The following is a 16,514-nucleotide window of genomic DNA, read 5'->3' as shown; positions in this document are numbered from 1 at the left end:
TTCTTCAACATTTTGTGGTTTATACACCCACATTTTATTAGAGTTGCGATGTTCGTATATCCATGGGTAGTTTTATAAGCCTAGTGATCGTTGGACAAGGCTTGCACCATGAATGCGAAAACACTCATTTGAACCCGACTAATCTTCTTTGGGTCTTTTGGAAATTTGTTGTGAGAGCCGAAAGCGTCTGAAAATAAGGACATTTGTTGGAAAGGTTTAATGAAACTCCGCAAGCTCCTGAAAACATTAGAATCGTAGAAAGAAGACCTAACAGGCTGCTCCATATCATAAGAGTGAAGGGAATGAATGAAGTTAGTTGAGGACATAGTAAAAACTTCCGTATAATAAGAGTGGAAGAATGAAGTCAGTTGGAAAAGTATGCCACCAAGTGAAATGGTGCTATTGACAACCGAAGACGAAAGCTGAACCTTCATTGGTTGTTGTTGTTTTAGCAAAGGGGGAAGAAAAAATCAGACACATCTTTCTACTGGTGAACATACAGGCGCGACGAGCTTTTTCTATCAAGTGTCCTTACCTGTAGGGATGGCTATGTCCAAGAGAAGGAGAACGCCTGACATGGAGTAGAAGATCGTCAAGAGTAGACAACGCCCAATCTTCATGGTGAGGGGTGTGCCAAGGAAGACGGCAACGGTGTCTGCCACGCCGGACAATGCCACATAGAGGAAAGGATCATTGCTGGGAGACACGAATAAGACTTTAGTGTTTGTACTGGTTACCTTACACCTACTTCTATGATGTGAAACACTGAAATTCTTTGACTACAACATTTTGAACTCTGAACTGGGCCATATCCTGACTCACTCTGCCTGGGAAGAGTTCAATGCTCAATGTTCATCTTTCCATTCGGGCTCGTCGGTAAATGAGTACCTAAGGAAACCTGGAGGAAGTAACTATGGGAAATGGGTTATTTACCGCCACAGGTTCGAGCCATTGTGACGGATATGAGCACAGGGGCCACGCAGAGTTTTAGCGTATGCCCAAACTTTATCTTTACTATGGGCCTCTGTGATTCTCACCAAGTAAAGTTGCTCCATTATCTAATATCAGGCTGGCATTGATATCACTTTCTGTAACCACCATTTCTCGTCTTTAATGAGAACCATTCTGAGAGAGCTATACAGTGCTCGCCTTGTTAAGTTGCTGCAATATCTAAAACCCTGCAGGCTGCTGTTGATATCACTTTCTATAGCCAATATATTTCTTCTTTATTTATTTCCATTTTCACCTCGTGAAGTTGTTGGCATTGAGCAGAATTCCCATATACAGGAGACTCTGCAGGTACCACACGACCGGCGAGACCAACAGGATCAGGCGTAGTCCAGGGTAGCGGAAGTACTTCCGAAACTGGCCGAAGCACTGCCGCAAACCGGACAGCGAGGCGCACACACCCTCGCCCTCGGCACGATTTTCTGCATCCTCCATCTCCGTTCCTGAAACTCGACAGCTATGTAAAACGAGTGACAGATGGTTACCCAAAAGAAAACATACTGAAGTTATATATATTATGTGTTTGACTAACTTTTCGCTTCTGGAACCCGACGGCTTTGTAAAACGAGTGACAAAGATGGTACCCCCTAAGAGAACATGTATTGCAATTATGTAGGCTATAATAAATGTGACTAACTTTTCGTTCTCAGGTTCTCAATGGCAGTGATGAGTTCGGAGGACATGAATACACGGTTGCGATAGGCGGCTCTCTCCAGGGCGGCGGCAGCTTCCTCCTGGCGCCCTTTCTGCATCAGCCACCGCGGCGACTCCTCCACCATACTAACGCAGCCACAATACAGTAAATGTTAAGTGTGTGAAAGATCTCTGTTGGCGAGAGCATGTGAATTTCAATGGTACATCCAGACACGAATGCATACCTACGAGAGAGTTACTGCACACACACACACACACACACACAGACACACACCAGGCCCAGGGGATGATGACGAAGAGGTAGGAGGACATGGCGAGCAGGAGATAGCGCCAGGGCCTCACCAAATAACCTATCCCAGCCATGATCACGGCGCCAATCGAGAACCCAAGCCCCATCAGCATGCCGGACTGGGAGCGCATACGTAACGGGATGACCTCCTGCGCTGTGAAGAAAATAAATGCACAATATAAGTATGCAAGGACAGACTTCTTAAGATAATTATGATTTTTGTAGAGAGTGTTGGTTACTATAGAATCTAGCTTAAGTGAACAGACTATACCCTTATACTTTCTTCTTTTCTTGCCGCCTAAAATCGACGTCCCTTTGAGATTGGTGCACATTATTCGCTGTAGCTGAGCGTGGCTGGCCCTTGAGCCTGACGTGGATCTACATGCACTCTACACAAAGCATTGCCGTATTAGGATAAGGCTATATGAACCTCTTAACCCAAACCTCTTGCGGCAGTATATTTTGTATTTTGAGAATCTGTGTCGTTCTTGCTCGCCTGATAACGCCACGAGCAGTGTATCAGGTCAAGTTGGCAGACTCAGCAACTCACCTAGACAGTACCACCACCACCATCTTCAGTATTAGTCAAATTTACATGATTATCACTGCTGCATAGACTTTCTTAGCGACATACAAAGGGTGCAGGTCATTTCATTTACCACATTTAGCGACATACAAAGGGTGCAAGTTATTTCATTTATCACATTTACCGACATACAAAGGGTGGAGGTTATTTCATTTATCAATAACTCACCCAGACTGTACGAGGGCAGGAGGGTGAGGGAAAAAGTGATGCCGAGGAGGAAGCGGCACATGAGGACGCCGAGGTACCAGGGGCAAGCAGCCAAGGCAAGGACCCCCGCGGCGCTCAGCAAATTGCCCCCGATGACCACTGTTTTGCGTCCGTACCTGAGGATGGATTGACGCCCGAAGAGTTTTGGTATCACTGATAGGTTGTTTTTTTTACCATTAGTTTTCTTTTTAGTCAAGGGAATAAAACTGAACTCTACTTGACGATAAATGAGGCCCAACACAAGATTTGGTATTATTGTAATTGTTATTTTTATTGTTATTTTTTTCTTATTTTTAGTAACGAGAATAAAACTTTAATTATACATAAGGATAAATTACCCCCCCCCCCCCAACACACACACACGTTTTTTGGTATTAGTTATTGCTATCTTCGGTATTACTTGTGCTTTTTTTAGTAACGGAAATAACACTGAAAAATACTAGACGATAAATAAGGCCCGACACGAGTTTTAGTATTACTGTAATTTTTTATTGTTATTGTATTTCATTTATCACATTTAGCGACATACAAAGGGTGCAGGTTATCTCATTTATCACATTTACCGACATACAAAGGGTGCAGGTTATCTCATTTATCACATTTACCGACATACAAAGGGTGCAGGTTATTTCATTTATCACATTTAGCGACATACAAAGGGTGCAGGTTATTTCATTTATCACATTTAGCGACATACAAAGGGTGCAGGTTATTTCATTTATCACATTTAGCGACATACAAAGGGTGCAGGTTATTTCATTTATCACATTTAGCGACATACAAAGGGTGCAGGTTATCTCATTTATCACATTTAACGACATACAAAGGGTGCAGGTTATCTCATTTATCACATTTACCGACATACAAGGGGTGTAAGAACAAACTTTCATATTTCAAGCATATTTCAAATTAACAACATACGTCATCATATACTTTTGATAAAAAATGAGATAAAACATCCCTTGTTGGTGGTAAAAATGTGATAAAATGACAACACACCTTGTATGTTGGTAAATGTGATAAATGAGATAACCTACACCCCTTGTATGTTGGTAAATGTGATAAATGAGATAACCTACACCCCTTGTATGTTGGTAAATGTGATAAATGAGATAACCTACACCCCTTGTATGTGGTTCATGTAAACAAAGCAGACGGACTAAAACAAGCACGGTCAAGAACCCATTTTCCCAACCCCGGGGTCGCCAAGCGTTTTTCCTGGGGTCACCATATCAAACATGGTGTTACTATATTATAATAATGCAGATACAGCTAAACTGATTGGGGTCGCCTGAAAAGAGATTGGGAACCACTTGTCCAGATTCTAGATAAACTTTTATCTAGTGATTATACACCGTGATAACAAGGGTGCGTGGCAAGACGACTCCACAACGGCAACAAAACTGAATTATTCATAAGAGGGAATGACGCCCGACACACATTTTGATATTACTGTAAATGTTCTTTTAGTATTGTTTCTGCTTTTTATAGTAACGGGAACAAAACTGAACCACATACCAGATGAGAAAAAACGACACATTGTTGGTATCACTGTTAGATAGGCTATGTGTAATTTTAGTATTAGTTATGTTTATTTTCCTTTTAGTTACGGAAACAAAACTAAACCATAGAGCCCTAAGTCTATATATAGACTTAGATATAGCCTACATGCGAAGGAATGACGCCCGATGCAAGTTTTTACTAGGTATTAATGCTATTTTTATCATTATTATCTGGGGGGGGTTTCTAGTACCGGCAGGGAAAAAAACTCAATAATATAAGCAAGACTAGTCCTTAACAGAGCAAGATACAGTTTCTTTTTTAATAATAACATCATACCTGTGAAGAAACGACGCTACGATACAAGTTTTGATATTAGTGATATGTATATTATCATTACTATTATTTTTGTTTTCTATAGCAATGTCAACAAACTCAACACCATAAGCAAGAAAAGCCCTTCACCATGAAAGATATTTATTATTATTATTATCATTACTATTATTATTATTGAGATCCATGAAAGGGTATCAAAGGGAAAAATATATAGGCCCAAACTGAGTCCCCTCGATGAAAAATAAAAGAGATGGTGACAGTAAAGCAAGGAGAGAAATTAGTAAAAATACGAGTGATATATATATTTTTCACACCAAAGGAAGCAGCTCTAGGACAAAAAAAAAAAAAAAAAAAAAAAAAAAGTGGAGTGAAGGGGCGGTGGGGGACAAAATCAATACCCGGTGGGGGACAAAATCAATACCCGGTGGTTTGACAGGTGGCTGCTGACACTTGCTTTCCTACACTTATCAATATTTTTACAACAAAGGAAGCAGCTGAAGGACGAAAGCAAAAACAAAAGACAAAAAAAACTTTGTTAAGCACGACTCCAATGAAAGAAAATAGAAAAGAGTGGACTGCAATGTCAACAAGATATGCAGCTCAAGGCTGTAATTTCTGGGAGGACTAGGGGGACTATAGCCCCAACAATGTTTTCTATATCAGCCAAAAAATGCCTCTAAAAGTGTTTATTCATATATATAAAAAAAAAAAAAATTCCCCCGCCTGCATGCTCGCTTCGCCCGCCACCCTCCCCAAACTCATAAACCTACGATGCCCTCTACCCCCCCCCCACCCCCCAGTAAAACGGGCCTGCAGTTCAAGGATAGCAAACATTACAAGCTCATTCAACGAGTCTTCACTTTACTTGTCGCCGATGACGCCGCCCAGCAGGCCCCCGACAGGTATGCCTATTGCGACGCTAATCTGGAACAGCGGCCGCAGCACAGCCCGCTCGCACACCAGGTCAAACTGTGCCGAGGAGGAAGGGAACAGGGAAGGAAGGAAAGGGGTGAGGAGGAGCGAACTACTTCGTATGTGTGTATGTATGCATGTATGTATGTTTCACGTGATATATAAACAAAAAGAGGACATAATGCAATATGAGAGCCCCCTCCCTTTCCCACCCCCACTCAAAAATACAACCAACAGACACACAACATTCTCACCTCCGTGATAACAGTGTAGGGGCTCTCGGAGGGATCATACTCAACAACAGGACACGACGGGAGGCCAGATGCATGAGCCAAGGCCGAGGGTGGTGATGTGGGGAACTCTGTCTGGTTGGTAGGCTCACACACGCTGTCATAGGTCGCTGCAAGAGGCTGGCTGGTGGTGGTGCTGGTGGTGGAGCTGATATTGCTTATAGTCTCTTGTGTGGAGAAGCAGCGGAATGGCTTCGGTACACTCAGTAAGGTCGACCCCACGATGTTGATGGTTATGTACATATGGACTGCGAAAGGAAAAATAAAGTCCGTGTAAATATTTATAAATGTATGTTCAGCACTTATAATATTACTTACTCAAAAGGTGGGGAGTTATTTTTTTCATCCAAGCAATATATGGAAGTAATAAATTGTAGGGTCTATTGTTAGTATATATATATAGTGTTACTCTTCCGCCTCTCACATCAGCTATTTCAAAGGTCAAAAATATCGATCGGGTTATAATAAGTGTTAATTGTTTCTGGTGCAAAAGAAGGGTCAAAGTACCACCAGGGTCATTAAACTACCCCTGGATATGACCCAAACTCTTAGGAAAGGCTTGCTGAATATATGAGCTTGGGCGCAAAAATGCTTAAAAACATGACCCTATGTCTACCACTTGGTTTTACTTACTCAAAACGGTGAGGAGGACAATAGGAATCTGCCATCGTCCGAAACCCAAGATCGTCAGGACATCGTCTATGTTCGATTTCTGGGACATCGTTTCTTTCTTTCTGCAGATGAAAAGAAAACAGTGGTTGTGTTGGTCGGTGATACCTTAATTGGAACGCTTAACAGCAATGACACATACAGTTTCCCAATAGCTGCAGCAAATGTGTTCTCTTGAGGTTTTGAAACTGCCCTTCTTGCAACTCCCTCACCTCGGAGGCCCAAAAGTTGTGTGGTCATGCTCATGCATGCAAGGGCAGGTCGCATCATATATACGTACAACTTATAACAGATGTACAACCAAAGTAACAGAATAAAGGTAAAGCTGGGTGCATACGCTATAGCTGCGCGTGGCAGCGGTGCTCACCTCTGTTCCATTGGTCCTTTGAGTAGAGTGGCAACCCAGAAATCATTGAAGCCAAGGCGGGATATATATATATATATATATATATATATATATATATATATATATATATATATATATATATATATATATATATATATACCGAGAGAGAGAGAGAGAGAGAGAGAGAGAGAGAGAGAGAGAGATGGCGCCACTCTAAACACCTGCCTGCGCCGATACGGGCTGGGGCCGACTACCATCCAGGCCCCTCAAGCAAGCCTGCCGGCGCTATAGGCGTAGACGTAAAAAAAAAAAAAAAATAAAAATATATATATATATATATATATATATATATATATATATATATATATATATATATATATATATATTTATATATATATATATATATCTCACATGGTAGATTCGGCTATGAGCCTCTTTCACCGGTGTGGTGTCATGAGACATCCCAAGATCGTGAGACATCCCATATCCTGAATACATACATGAATTTCGACACGGTACCGTGTCTTTTGTTGACTGCTTGTCGGGATCTGTCCCACCTAAGTTCATTTATATTATTATGAAAGCAAATGATGACGTATGTATGTATATAACTGGGATATCAACAATCACTCTTCTTCTTCTTGTGACCTGTTCCGCTTTGCATCGCTTTTTAGGACCTCCTTGGTACTTTTTTACACTTAGATGCTTCATTTAGTTACTTTGTGGGAGTAATGATTGGGTTCCGCGATGTGAAATTAAGGATGGGATGTCTTAGGATACCGGATGACAGATGACACCACACGGCATCCTCCCGAAACCAAAATAAACACTGGTTTCGCAATGACGCCTCAGTTTGTGTGTTGTAGCACATTATTTGGCAAGGAAAGGTCTCTGAACTCCTTCTTGGCTCCGAAGAGGCAGAGAGCAACTTCGCTATTCGGCAGTTGGTGTGTGTGTGTGTGTGTGTGTGTGTGTGTGTGTGTGTGTATATATATATATATATATATATATATATATATATATATATATATATATATATATATATATATATATATATATATATATATATATCTGCCCTTAGGCCGCTCTTGTTTATAACAGTAATGTAGGAGGCAAAAATTGGAAGCAAGAGGAGAGGCACCATGGGAGCTGCTGTATGCAGATGACTTGGTAGTAGGGGAGACCGGGGCAAGTTGGCACACTTTTTACATTTCAATCAAAAATACAAACATTCCTCTTACATTCCACGCAATAAAAACAATGTTTTCTCTCCAAACAAAAGTACAGCATTCTTTAGAAAAAAATAATTAACATGTGCCAACTTACCCCGCATACGGGGTAAGTTGGCACACACTATGGGGTAAATTGGCACATCATATATTAAAAGCAACTTAGAAGTGTATGACCGTAAATTTATATACAGATTATCTGTACTGCGTAATTTAAAGACTATTCTTTCCCAAAGTAACACAAAACATACATTTTCAGTCAAGAAAATACCGATACCACAGCATTATAAGAAAAGACTGACCTTTTATCATATTAAAGTGAAAATAATTAATTAATTGTAGCCTATTTGCTTATCAATCTATCTGTCAAAAGCAGCCTAGCACTGTAGGCTATGTGAGTGCGTGCATGCCGCAACCAGTTCATGTATAGCCTAATGTGAGGCAAGTTGACACTGAGCCAACGTGCCCCGATTTCATTGAGCCAACGTGCCCCGATTTCATTGAGCCAACTTGCCCCATTCAAGAAATTAGTCATGAACAACGATTTTAGTATATACTGAGAAACCTAGTGTAATCGGTATTGAGGGTAGACAGTACTTATACCCTAAGTTAGAATATGGCTGAATTGAAAAGTACCCCCCAATAAACAGAGACATGTTATAGCAAATAATATAATCAAAAGAAAATTTACTTTCCAGCATCAAAATAAAACTTTCGCCCCACAGCAGCCAACTCTTGCAACCCATCATGATGGCAGTTTGTTAGCAATTGGGGAATGTGGGGATCAATGTGGCGATCACTTGGTGTGCGTATCGCTGCAGTCGAGCAGCAATTAGTGAAATTATTTCAAGTGTGCCAACTTACCCCTGTAGCCAACTTGCCCCGGTCTTCCCTAAATGCAGAGACGGCAGAAGAAGTGAGAGAAAAGTTTAATAAATGGAAGGAAGGAATGGAGGAGAGAGGTTTGAAAATTATTATGTAAATAACAAAGTACATGGTGACTGGAAAAGAATCGAGAGAAAAGATTAAATCAGGAAAATATCCTTGTGGATGCTGTGGGAATGGAGTAGGTGTAAATTCAGTCTTATGCACGTATTGCCATTCCCCTGTGTTGTATTTTACAACAATAAATATTTCAATTCAATTCATGTTGCAGGCGCTGGTGCCACTTTAGATGCTCAGGCCTCAGAAATGCAAGAGGAGCGCCTTTTGTAAATGGAGCGTGTTTTGCCATACTGGCGGAACTAAAATTGCCATTATGAGGCATTTCCCCATGGTATAATTCGGTGTAATTTTGTTCTGGTATTGTTGGGGTGTATCTTAAAACAACATGCAAGTGAAACCATCTCTTTTTCATTTTTCAGGTTTCGGCCACAATTTGACTGGACTAATAATATAGAAACAGGTCTCACTCGAGCATGCAAGATATTTATGACCTGGCGCGAGTGTCTGGGAGAGAGCGGCGCAGCCAATCAGCTGCAACCTTACCAACTGCCAAGGCGCCAGAATCTGGTTAAGTAAACTTGGTAAAGTCACAGTATCACAGATACTTAATGGTGGTCATTTCTTGCAATAACTTTTCTTTTAACATATCACATAAAGATGCTACAGCATCTCTTGACCAGACGACGTTAGCCATTCCTCTTTATTTCATTGAAAGTTATAAGACAAGTGTAGTCCGTTCGGGGGGGTGGGGGTGGGGGGGACGTCATCTGCTTCTTAAATTATAGATCGTGATCCGTCACACATTTAGATCTTGATTAACGACGTTGAAAATGTTGCGCTGCCAGACTTACGTTTTGACCATCGAAAATAGGCCACATCGAAACGACGTTGTTGAGACGTTGTTGAGCGAAAGTGTCTTATAATGCCGCCCTAAAAAGTGGCCGTGTGACACGGGCTTGTTCTCACACGGTTCCAGTTCTCACAACTATTTCCAGAAGCCACAGATGAGATTACTAATTAGGTTCTCATGCATGCTTTTCACGTTCATGGTGCAGAAGAAGCCTTGTCAAACTATCACTAGACTCATAAAACTACCCATGGAAATACTAACACCACAACCTCTACGAAAGCCTTTTCAAAAGTGAGTGTGTAAACCACGAAGAGGTTGGACTGTTGTTGCAAGCTAACCTGTGACGATGCGACGAGGTTCACGGAGAGACTGAACTGGCCGGGCGGACAGCGTGCAGCGGAGAGGGACAGACAGCAATTAAGACTTGTTTCAGTTTATGTCACACACACACACACACACACACACACGCACACGGCAGTTGATTTCACGTTGTGGCACAGCACTCAAGAGCAAGAATATTGTGACAGCAGCTCTCTCTCTCTCTCTCTCTCTCTCTCTCTCTCTCTCTCTCTCTCTCTCTCTCTCTCTCTCTCTCTCTCTCTCTCTCTCTCTCTCTCTCTCTCTCTCTCTATATATATATATATATATATATATATATATATATATATATATATATATATATATGTGTGTGTGTGTGTGTGTGTGTGTGTGTGTGTGTGTGTCCTTTGTTTCTTCAATACAACATCAAAAAATTTATATGCCTCACCCATGCTAATGCTTTCGAATGATCAGATTATGTATTGCCTGGGGGTTGGGATGGCATATTCCTCCCTCCTTTGTTTTGTACTTCTGCAGCAAATTTGGGGAGGCAGTGGCTGAGTGGTTGGCGTGCGGGTGTGGTGAGCCAGAGAACCTAGCGTGGACTAGGTTCGAGTCCTCACTGAAACACACTGATTTTTCAAGTCATCGCCGAGTGGCGGAAGATTACCCACATGCTGTAAGCAGCTTCAATCAACCTTAACTTCAGCGACTTTGGTCAAGAGAAGCACCGGGGGGCAGCATGAGCCAAGCAAGAGTCATAGGTATACATCACGTCAGCCACAATAAATAAAATTAGCCTGCGTCACTAACGGGTTGGGGCCGTCCATAATGCCCCTCAAGAAAGCCTACCGGCGCTACAGGCAGGAAAAATAAATCAATCCAAGAGTATGTTTATACCATCAATCGTTTGAAATTTTGGGTAGCTGCGTGTTTTTGATTAAAAATAAGTCCTTTTAAAGATTAATCATCACTTCATCTATCCACTTAATTCCGACATTTCTGATCGCCAATATACGAGTATATATGGGTTCCTCAAGGGGCGTTCTACTGGTGATCTTCTTGCCTTCCTAACTGACTCTTGGTCATCCTCTCTTAGCCGTTTCGGTGATTTTTTTCTGTTGTGCTAGACATATCAAAAGCCTTTGATAGAGTCTGGCACAGATCTTTGCTTTCCAAATTACCCTCCAACGGATTCTATCCTTCTCTGTATCTTTATCTCCAGTTTCCTCTTTGGCCGATCTATCACTGCTGTGGTAGACGGTCACTGTTCTTCCCCTAAACCAGGGGCGGGCAACCTTTTCGAAGGGAGGGCCAGATGAGACTTTCAGGAGCAGGCCGCGGGCCGGAGTGAACACTAAATGGATAGGAAGTAAATATATCGACAGCTGTTTTTTTTTTTCTTATTATAAATCAAAAGTTTTATGTTCTAATGTAAACAGCAAATCAAATAGTTAGCTTGCGACTGGAGGCCTGTGTGTGTGTGTGTGTGTATGTAGAGAGAGAGAGAGAGAGAGAGAGAGAGAGAGAGAGAGAGAGAGAGAGAGAGAGAGAGAGAGAGAGAGAGAGAGAGAGAGAGAGAGAGAGAGAGAGAGAGAGAAACGATTATGTCACAAGCATTATATGGTTTAACACGGACACAGTAGTCTATAGTTCAACCATTAAAAATCAAGAATACAATCAATAGCCACACTTTGCAGCTCATAATATCAGCCTTAATTTATAGCCTCTTCCGTTAAACGTGACCCTTTTATAGGTTCTGGGTCCCGTGAACTGGCATATATTTCATTTAGCGCCATTTATCAGCTGACGCCGCAACCTGTAACCATGCATTTCAGAGGACCTGGTAACCAAGAAAAGTAGGGAAAGATCAATGCACTTGCAACCCAAGACCAAGGTTATCGGAGTGATAAGATTGTGAACATAATCAGGAGCATGTATGCAAATAGTAAAAGAGCAAAGAACAGGTTAGGTAGGCTGCATATTGATAGATTAGGTGAAGAATGAGAGAGGAGTGAGGCAGGGTTGTATTCTATCACCAACCTTATTTAGCTTGTATACAGAGGAGCTGGCAGTCAGGATGAGAAAAATGAATACAGGAGTGAAATTAAATTGGGGAGGAAAAAAAAAAAAAAATACATATATATATATATATATATATATATATATATATATATATATATATATATATATATATATAGATAGATAGATAGATAGATAGATAGATAGATAGATAGATAGATAGATAGATAGATAGATAGATAGATAGATATAGATATTGTTGTATGCCGATGATGTTGCGGTTACGAGCGAATCTGCGGAAGAATTACAAAGTCTATTAGATGTGGTAGGGGGATATGGAAGAGATTTTGGGGTTAGATTTTTAAGTAGTGAGAAGAGCAAGATAATGATAGTAAATAGGGCAGAGGATGAGAGACAATTAAACAACTTGGAGACTGGAAGGTGAGTTGAAGGAGACAGTAGAATACAAGTATCCAGGTAGGTGTGTGGGTGGATGTGAATGGATGTGATAGGGCCAACTTGCCAAGAATGAAAAGATAAGTATGACGAACCAGTGGGTATATTAGGCCGTCTGGGGAGTGCGGCGAAGATGAGAGCGAGCAAGTATGATGTCGTACGTGAGGTCTGGAAGAGTGTGGCCGTCCCGAACATTATGGTATAGATGTGATCGCAAGGAACGAGAGTGAGATAGAGAAATAGAAGTAGGGCAGAATAGGGTAGCGAGGATGGCACTGAATGCATCGAGATTCGTAGTGGTAGAAGCTCTTAGAGGTAATATGGGATTGAGTACTTTTAGAGAATGACTCCTGAAGGCAACCTTAAAGTGAGACTGGAGCGTGGAGCGAATGGAGGATGCAAGATTAGCACGAAAGGTATACTTGTGGAATATAAGGGACAGCAAATGGACGAATAAATGTGGGCGAATGATAGACAGTGTAGGCGCCGTCAGTGCCTGGTTGGGATGAAGGTGACTGACACAAGCCCTGTAGAATAGAACTCGCTCCCTTTATTCATAAGCGGTCACACCTAGAAAGTAGCATGACCGCCATCAGCACACACTAAACAGACTCACTACAGAGTAGTCACTTCTGCATCCAGCCAGAGGAGGGCCTCGTGCAGACGCCCCCGGGCGCCCCAAACAGTCATTACTCTTATCCCTCTCTTATCGCTGCGTTGACACATGGGCGTGAAAACATCTGCCCGCCACCACCGAGTGCCACACCACCGCTTCGCTTCGCTCCTAACTTCGCAATATGGCATTACGTTCACAAGCATATTCGTCTACATGAATCATAGTACACTCCAGTACACCGGCTGCATTTCATTACCCTCAAACATATTCACATTGATATAATCTGTTTATGTACCGACATGACGACGTACGTGATGCCAAAACTGCTGACAACACTTTTACTCTGTCAACACCGAGCAGCCAAACCACACCAAAACACCACAGATCCTGTTCTCCAACTTCACTGCTTTTACCCTTTCACTTATTCATTTTGCGATTTGGTGACAAACATATTCGTCCGTGCATAACCCAGCTGCCGATGCCGTAAACGGCGGCTACACTCCCCCCTTGACGGGGTGCGGAGCAGCCAGTCAACACTATCTCTGACCCAACCGCCCCACGCAGCAACAGGTGCGACAGCACACCCGTCGTCGGACACGCCGGACGTGTTCAAGACATGATCGAGCTAGACAAGGGCACGTGGTGAGAGAGCGACTGCGCCAGTGAGCGGAAAAAACCCGACATCAGCGGCTCAGCCGCTCCGCCACGGCCTGTGTACCAACATGTGCCAGCCTGACCCTGGTTCAAATCCAGTAGCCTCGTAAACGTGCTCGCGCAGAAGGCGTCAAAGGACATATCGCTCGTACGCGTGCGAGCCAGCTCTCGCGACGGTGGGCTCCCACACAAAACACCGAATGGCCGGCCCAAAGAGACTATATAGTCTCCTTGGGCAGGCCCGACCGCATATTTACGAAAGGTTGTTAGGATTTTGTCGCCCGGAGCCTAGCCCCACCCCCTGCATTGACATCACGCGTTGATATCTCCTGATTGGCTGCTGCCTCCCTCCTTCCCCCCCTCCTTGCCCCTCTCCCTCTGCCTTGCTCTCTCTCTCTCTCTGCCTCTCTCTACCTCTGTCTCTGCCTCTGTCTCTGCCTCTCTCTACCTCTGTCTCTGCCTCTCTCTGCCTCTGTCTCTGCTTCTGTCTGCCTCTGTCTCTGCCTTTGTCTCTGCCTCTCTCTGTCTCTGCCTCTTTGCCTTTGTCTTTGCCTCTCTCTGCCTCTGTCTAGCTCTGCTTCTATCTGCCTCTCTCTACCTCTGTCTTTGCCTCTCTCCCTCTGCCTTTGTCTCTGCCTCTGTCTCTGCTTCTCTCTCTGGCTTTGTCTCTGCCTGTCTCTACCTCTATCTCTGCCTTTGTCTCTGCCTGTCTCTGTCTGTCTCTGCCTTTGTCTCTGCCTCTCTCTACCTTTGTCTCTGCCTGTCTCTGCCTCTCTCTCTGGCTTTTCCAGCAAACAATATCACGTTGCAACAACGTTGTCAAAACGTTACGAATAGGTTCCAGATACTGTTGTGCTGGAAGCTTCCCCCGGGGTCTATGGGCCTCTGGAAGACTCTGGGAGGAGCGAGTAGAGGGGAGGGGAGCAAGGATCCGCCCGCGCCCCGCGGGGCTCGCGGCCAGGCGCCAGGCGGGAAGTGTTGCCAACTCGCACATATTTTTGCTACATGCTCTTGTTAATCTAATATATACTGTAACGTTCTAGACTGTACTGTTCGGTATATATATATATATATATATATATATATATATATATATATATATATATATATATATATATATATATATATATATATATATATATATATATATATAGAAGAGGGCGAGAGGAGTCAGTCCCAGTCATAGTAAGCTAGTGGTCAGTGAAGAGTCAGAGTGAATTGTACTACTAAGGAAGAATATTAAACTACAGAAGCTGTGCAAGGTGTTTACATATCTCCCTCCCACGGAGTCTCCTGGCGGCGACACGGAACCCAAGTAACACGTCCGGCATAACAATACGTTGTGTGGGACTGTGAAAGCGTTGTGGGAACAGAACTTTGTCCACTCTCAGAAAGGTTGTCACAAGGTTGTGAAACAACATACCCATGACCTTTTGAGGACCTTCTTGCTACCTTATTGCAACGTCCTTGCTACTTTTGCGGGACATGCTCTTCACTTTTTAGGGCCCTGATTGTTCTCACCTGTCCAGAGTATTCCAAACACCAGATTAGGAAACTTAACATGTAGTATCTATTTACTGAATACTTCTGAACAATTTCATTAGGATATATTTAAATCTTCTAAATATGTATGTCTCTAATGAGCCTTAAAACTAGATATATGTAATATATGTACACTGATAATGAAGACTGTCACATAAGCTTTTATATCGAAATTGAATTATTAGGAAAGAATAAACTGCATTTTTTTGTTTAAAGTAAGTAGGCTACGGAATTATTGGGAAAGAATGAAATGCACAGTTTTTGTTTAAAGTAGGCTACAGATACAAAGGTTATGTAGTGTACAGTAGCCACAAACACTATGATAAATCTTACTAACTGAAAGAAAAAGAAAAGCCAGTTCCCTTGATCCCATTGCATGCGTGAAGGGATTGGTTTCTTGCTTACATTTTGTGGATGGCGCGACAGTTGGAGGACTTATAAAAAGCTTAAGGCTATTTGGAATATAAAATTAAACTTTATTAGCATTTATTCATGAAAATCAAGTCACTTATGATAATTAAGTATATAATTTTATATAATTATTACAATTATATAATCATGAGTTTGGTCAGAAAATCACCAATCAGGAAATCACCAAGAACGTCACAGTTGGATCAGAAAATCACAACGTAATTTTTTAGACGGGCGAAGATGCAACCTATAACAACGTAGTGTAAACTTTTCCTGTTTGCTGGGTTGTCTCTGCCTCTGCCTGTCTCTGCCTCTCTCTCTCTCTCTCTCTCTCTCTCTCTCTCTCTCTCTCTCTCTCTCTCTCTCTCTCTCTCTCTCTCTCTCTCTCAGACTCCGAGAGAGAGAGAGAGAGAGAGAGAGAGAGAGAGAGAGAGAGAGAGAGAGAGAGAGAGAGAGAGAGAGAGAGAGACATACTGAATATTTACATAAATACGGACAGATAGACAGACAGATAGATTGACAGACAAACACACATGCAAGGAGGAAGAAACATAGGCTAAACAGACAGAGTCATACACTATATAGAAAGGTAGACAGACACAGATATGACACACACATACATACATATAAACAAACACAAAAGCAATAAAACAAAGAGAGAGAGAGAGAGAGAG

At 42.3% G+C, this 16,514-nt stretch overlaps 1 protein-coding gene across 6 annotated transcripts in view; it reads right to left on the bottom strand.

Annotated features, from left to right (window-relative positions):
• Positions 1 to 16,514, bottom strand: part of LOC126999759 (solute carrier family 22 member 20-like) — a 30,454-nt gene that overhangs the window by 12,912 nt on the left and 1,028 nt on the right. For 4 of the 6 annotated variants that reach the window (XR_007753548.1, XR_007753547.1, XM_050862619.1 and 1 more), the window contains exons 1-9: positions 10,160 to 10,321; positions 6,416 to 6,516; positions 5,747 to 6,030; positions 5,446 to 5,549; positions 2,706 to 2,860; positions 1,937 to 2,105; positions 1,646 to 1,788; positions 1,247 to 1,451; positions 536 to 696 (exon numbers count right to left, since the gene is read on the bottom strand). Coding sequence is in view for 3 of the 6 variants with exons in the window: in XM_050862619.1 (XP_050718576.1) it covers positions 536 to 696; positions 1,247 to 1,451; positions 1,646 to 1,788; positions 1,937 to 2,105; positions 2,706 to 2,860; positions 5,446 to 5,549; positions 5,747 to 6,030; positions 6,416 to 6,503 (1,309 nt within the window). In the remaining 3 variants the exon portion in view is untranslated. Of the gene's footprint in view, positions 1 to 31; positions 188 to 535; positions 697 to 1,246; positions 1,452 to 1,645; positions 1,789 to 1,936; positions 2,106 to 2,705; positions 2,861 to 5,445; positions 5,550 to 5,746; positions 6,031 to 6,415; positions 6,517 to 10,159; positions 10,325 to 16,514 lie in introns of those variants that run through there. The other 2 variants (XM_050862621.1, XR_007753549.1) reach the window with 2 other exon arrangements.

Source organism: Eriocheir sinensis, chromosome 17, assembly GCF_024679095.1.
Source record: "Eriocheir sinensis breed Jianghai 21 chromosome 17, ASM2467909v1, whole genome shotgun sequence".
Taxonomy (NCBI): domain Eukaryota; kingdom Metazoa; phylum Arthropoda; class Malacostraca; order Decapoda; family Varunidae; genus Eriocheir; species Eriocheir sinensis.
This window is presented reverse-complemented; position numbering and strand designations above follow the sequence as displayed.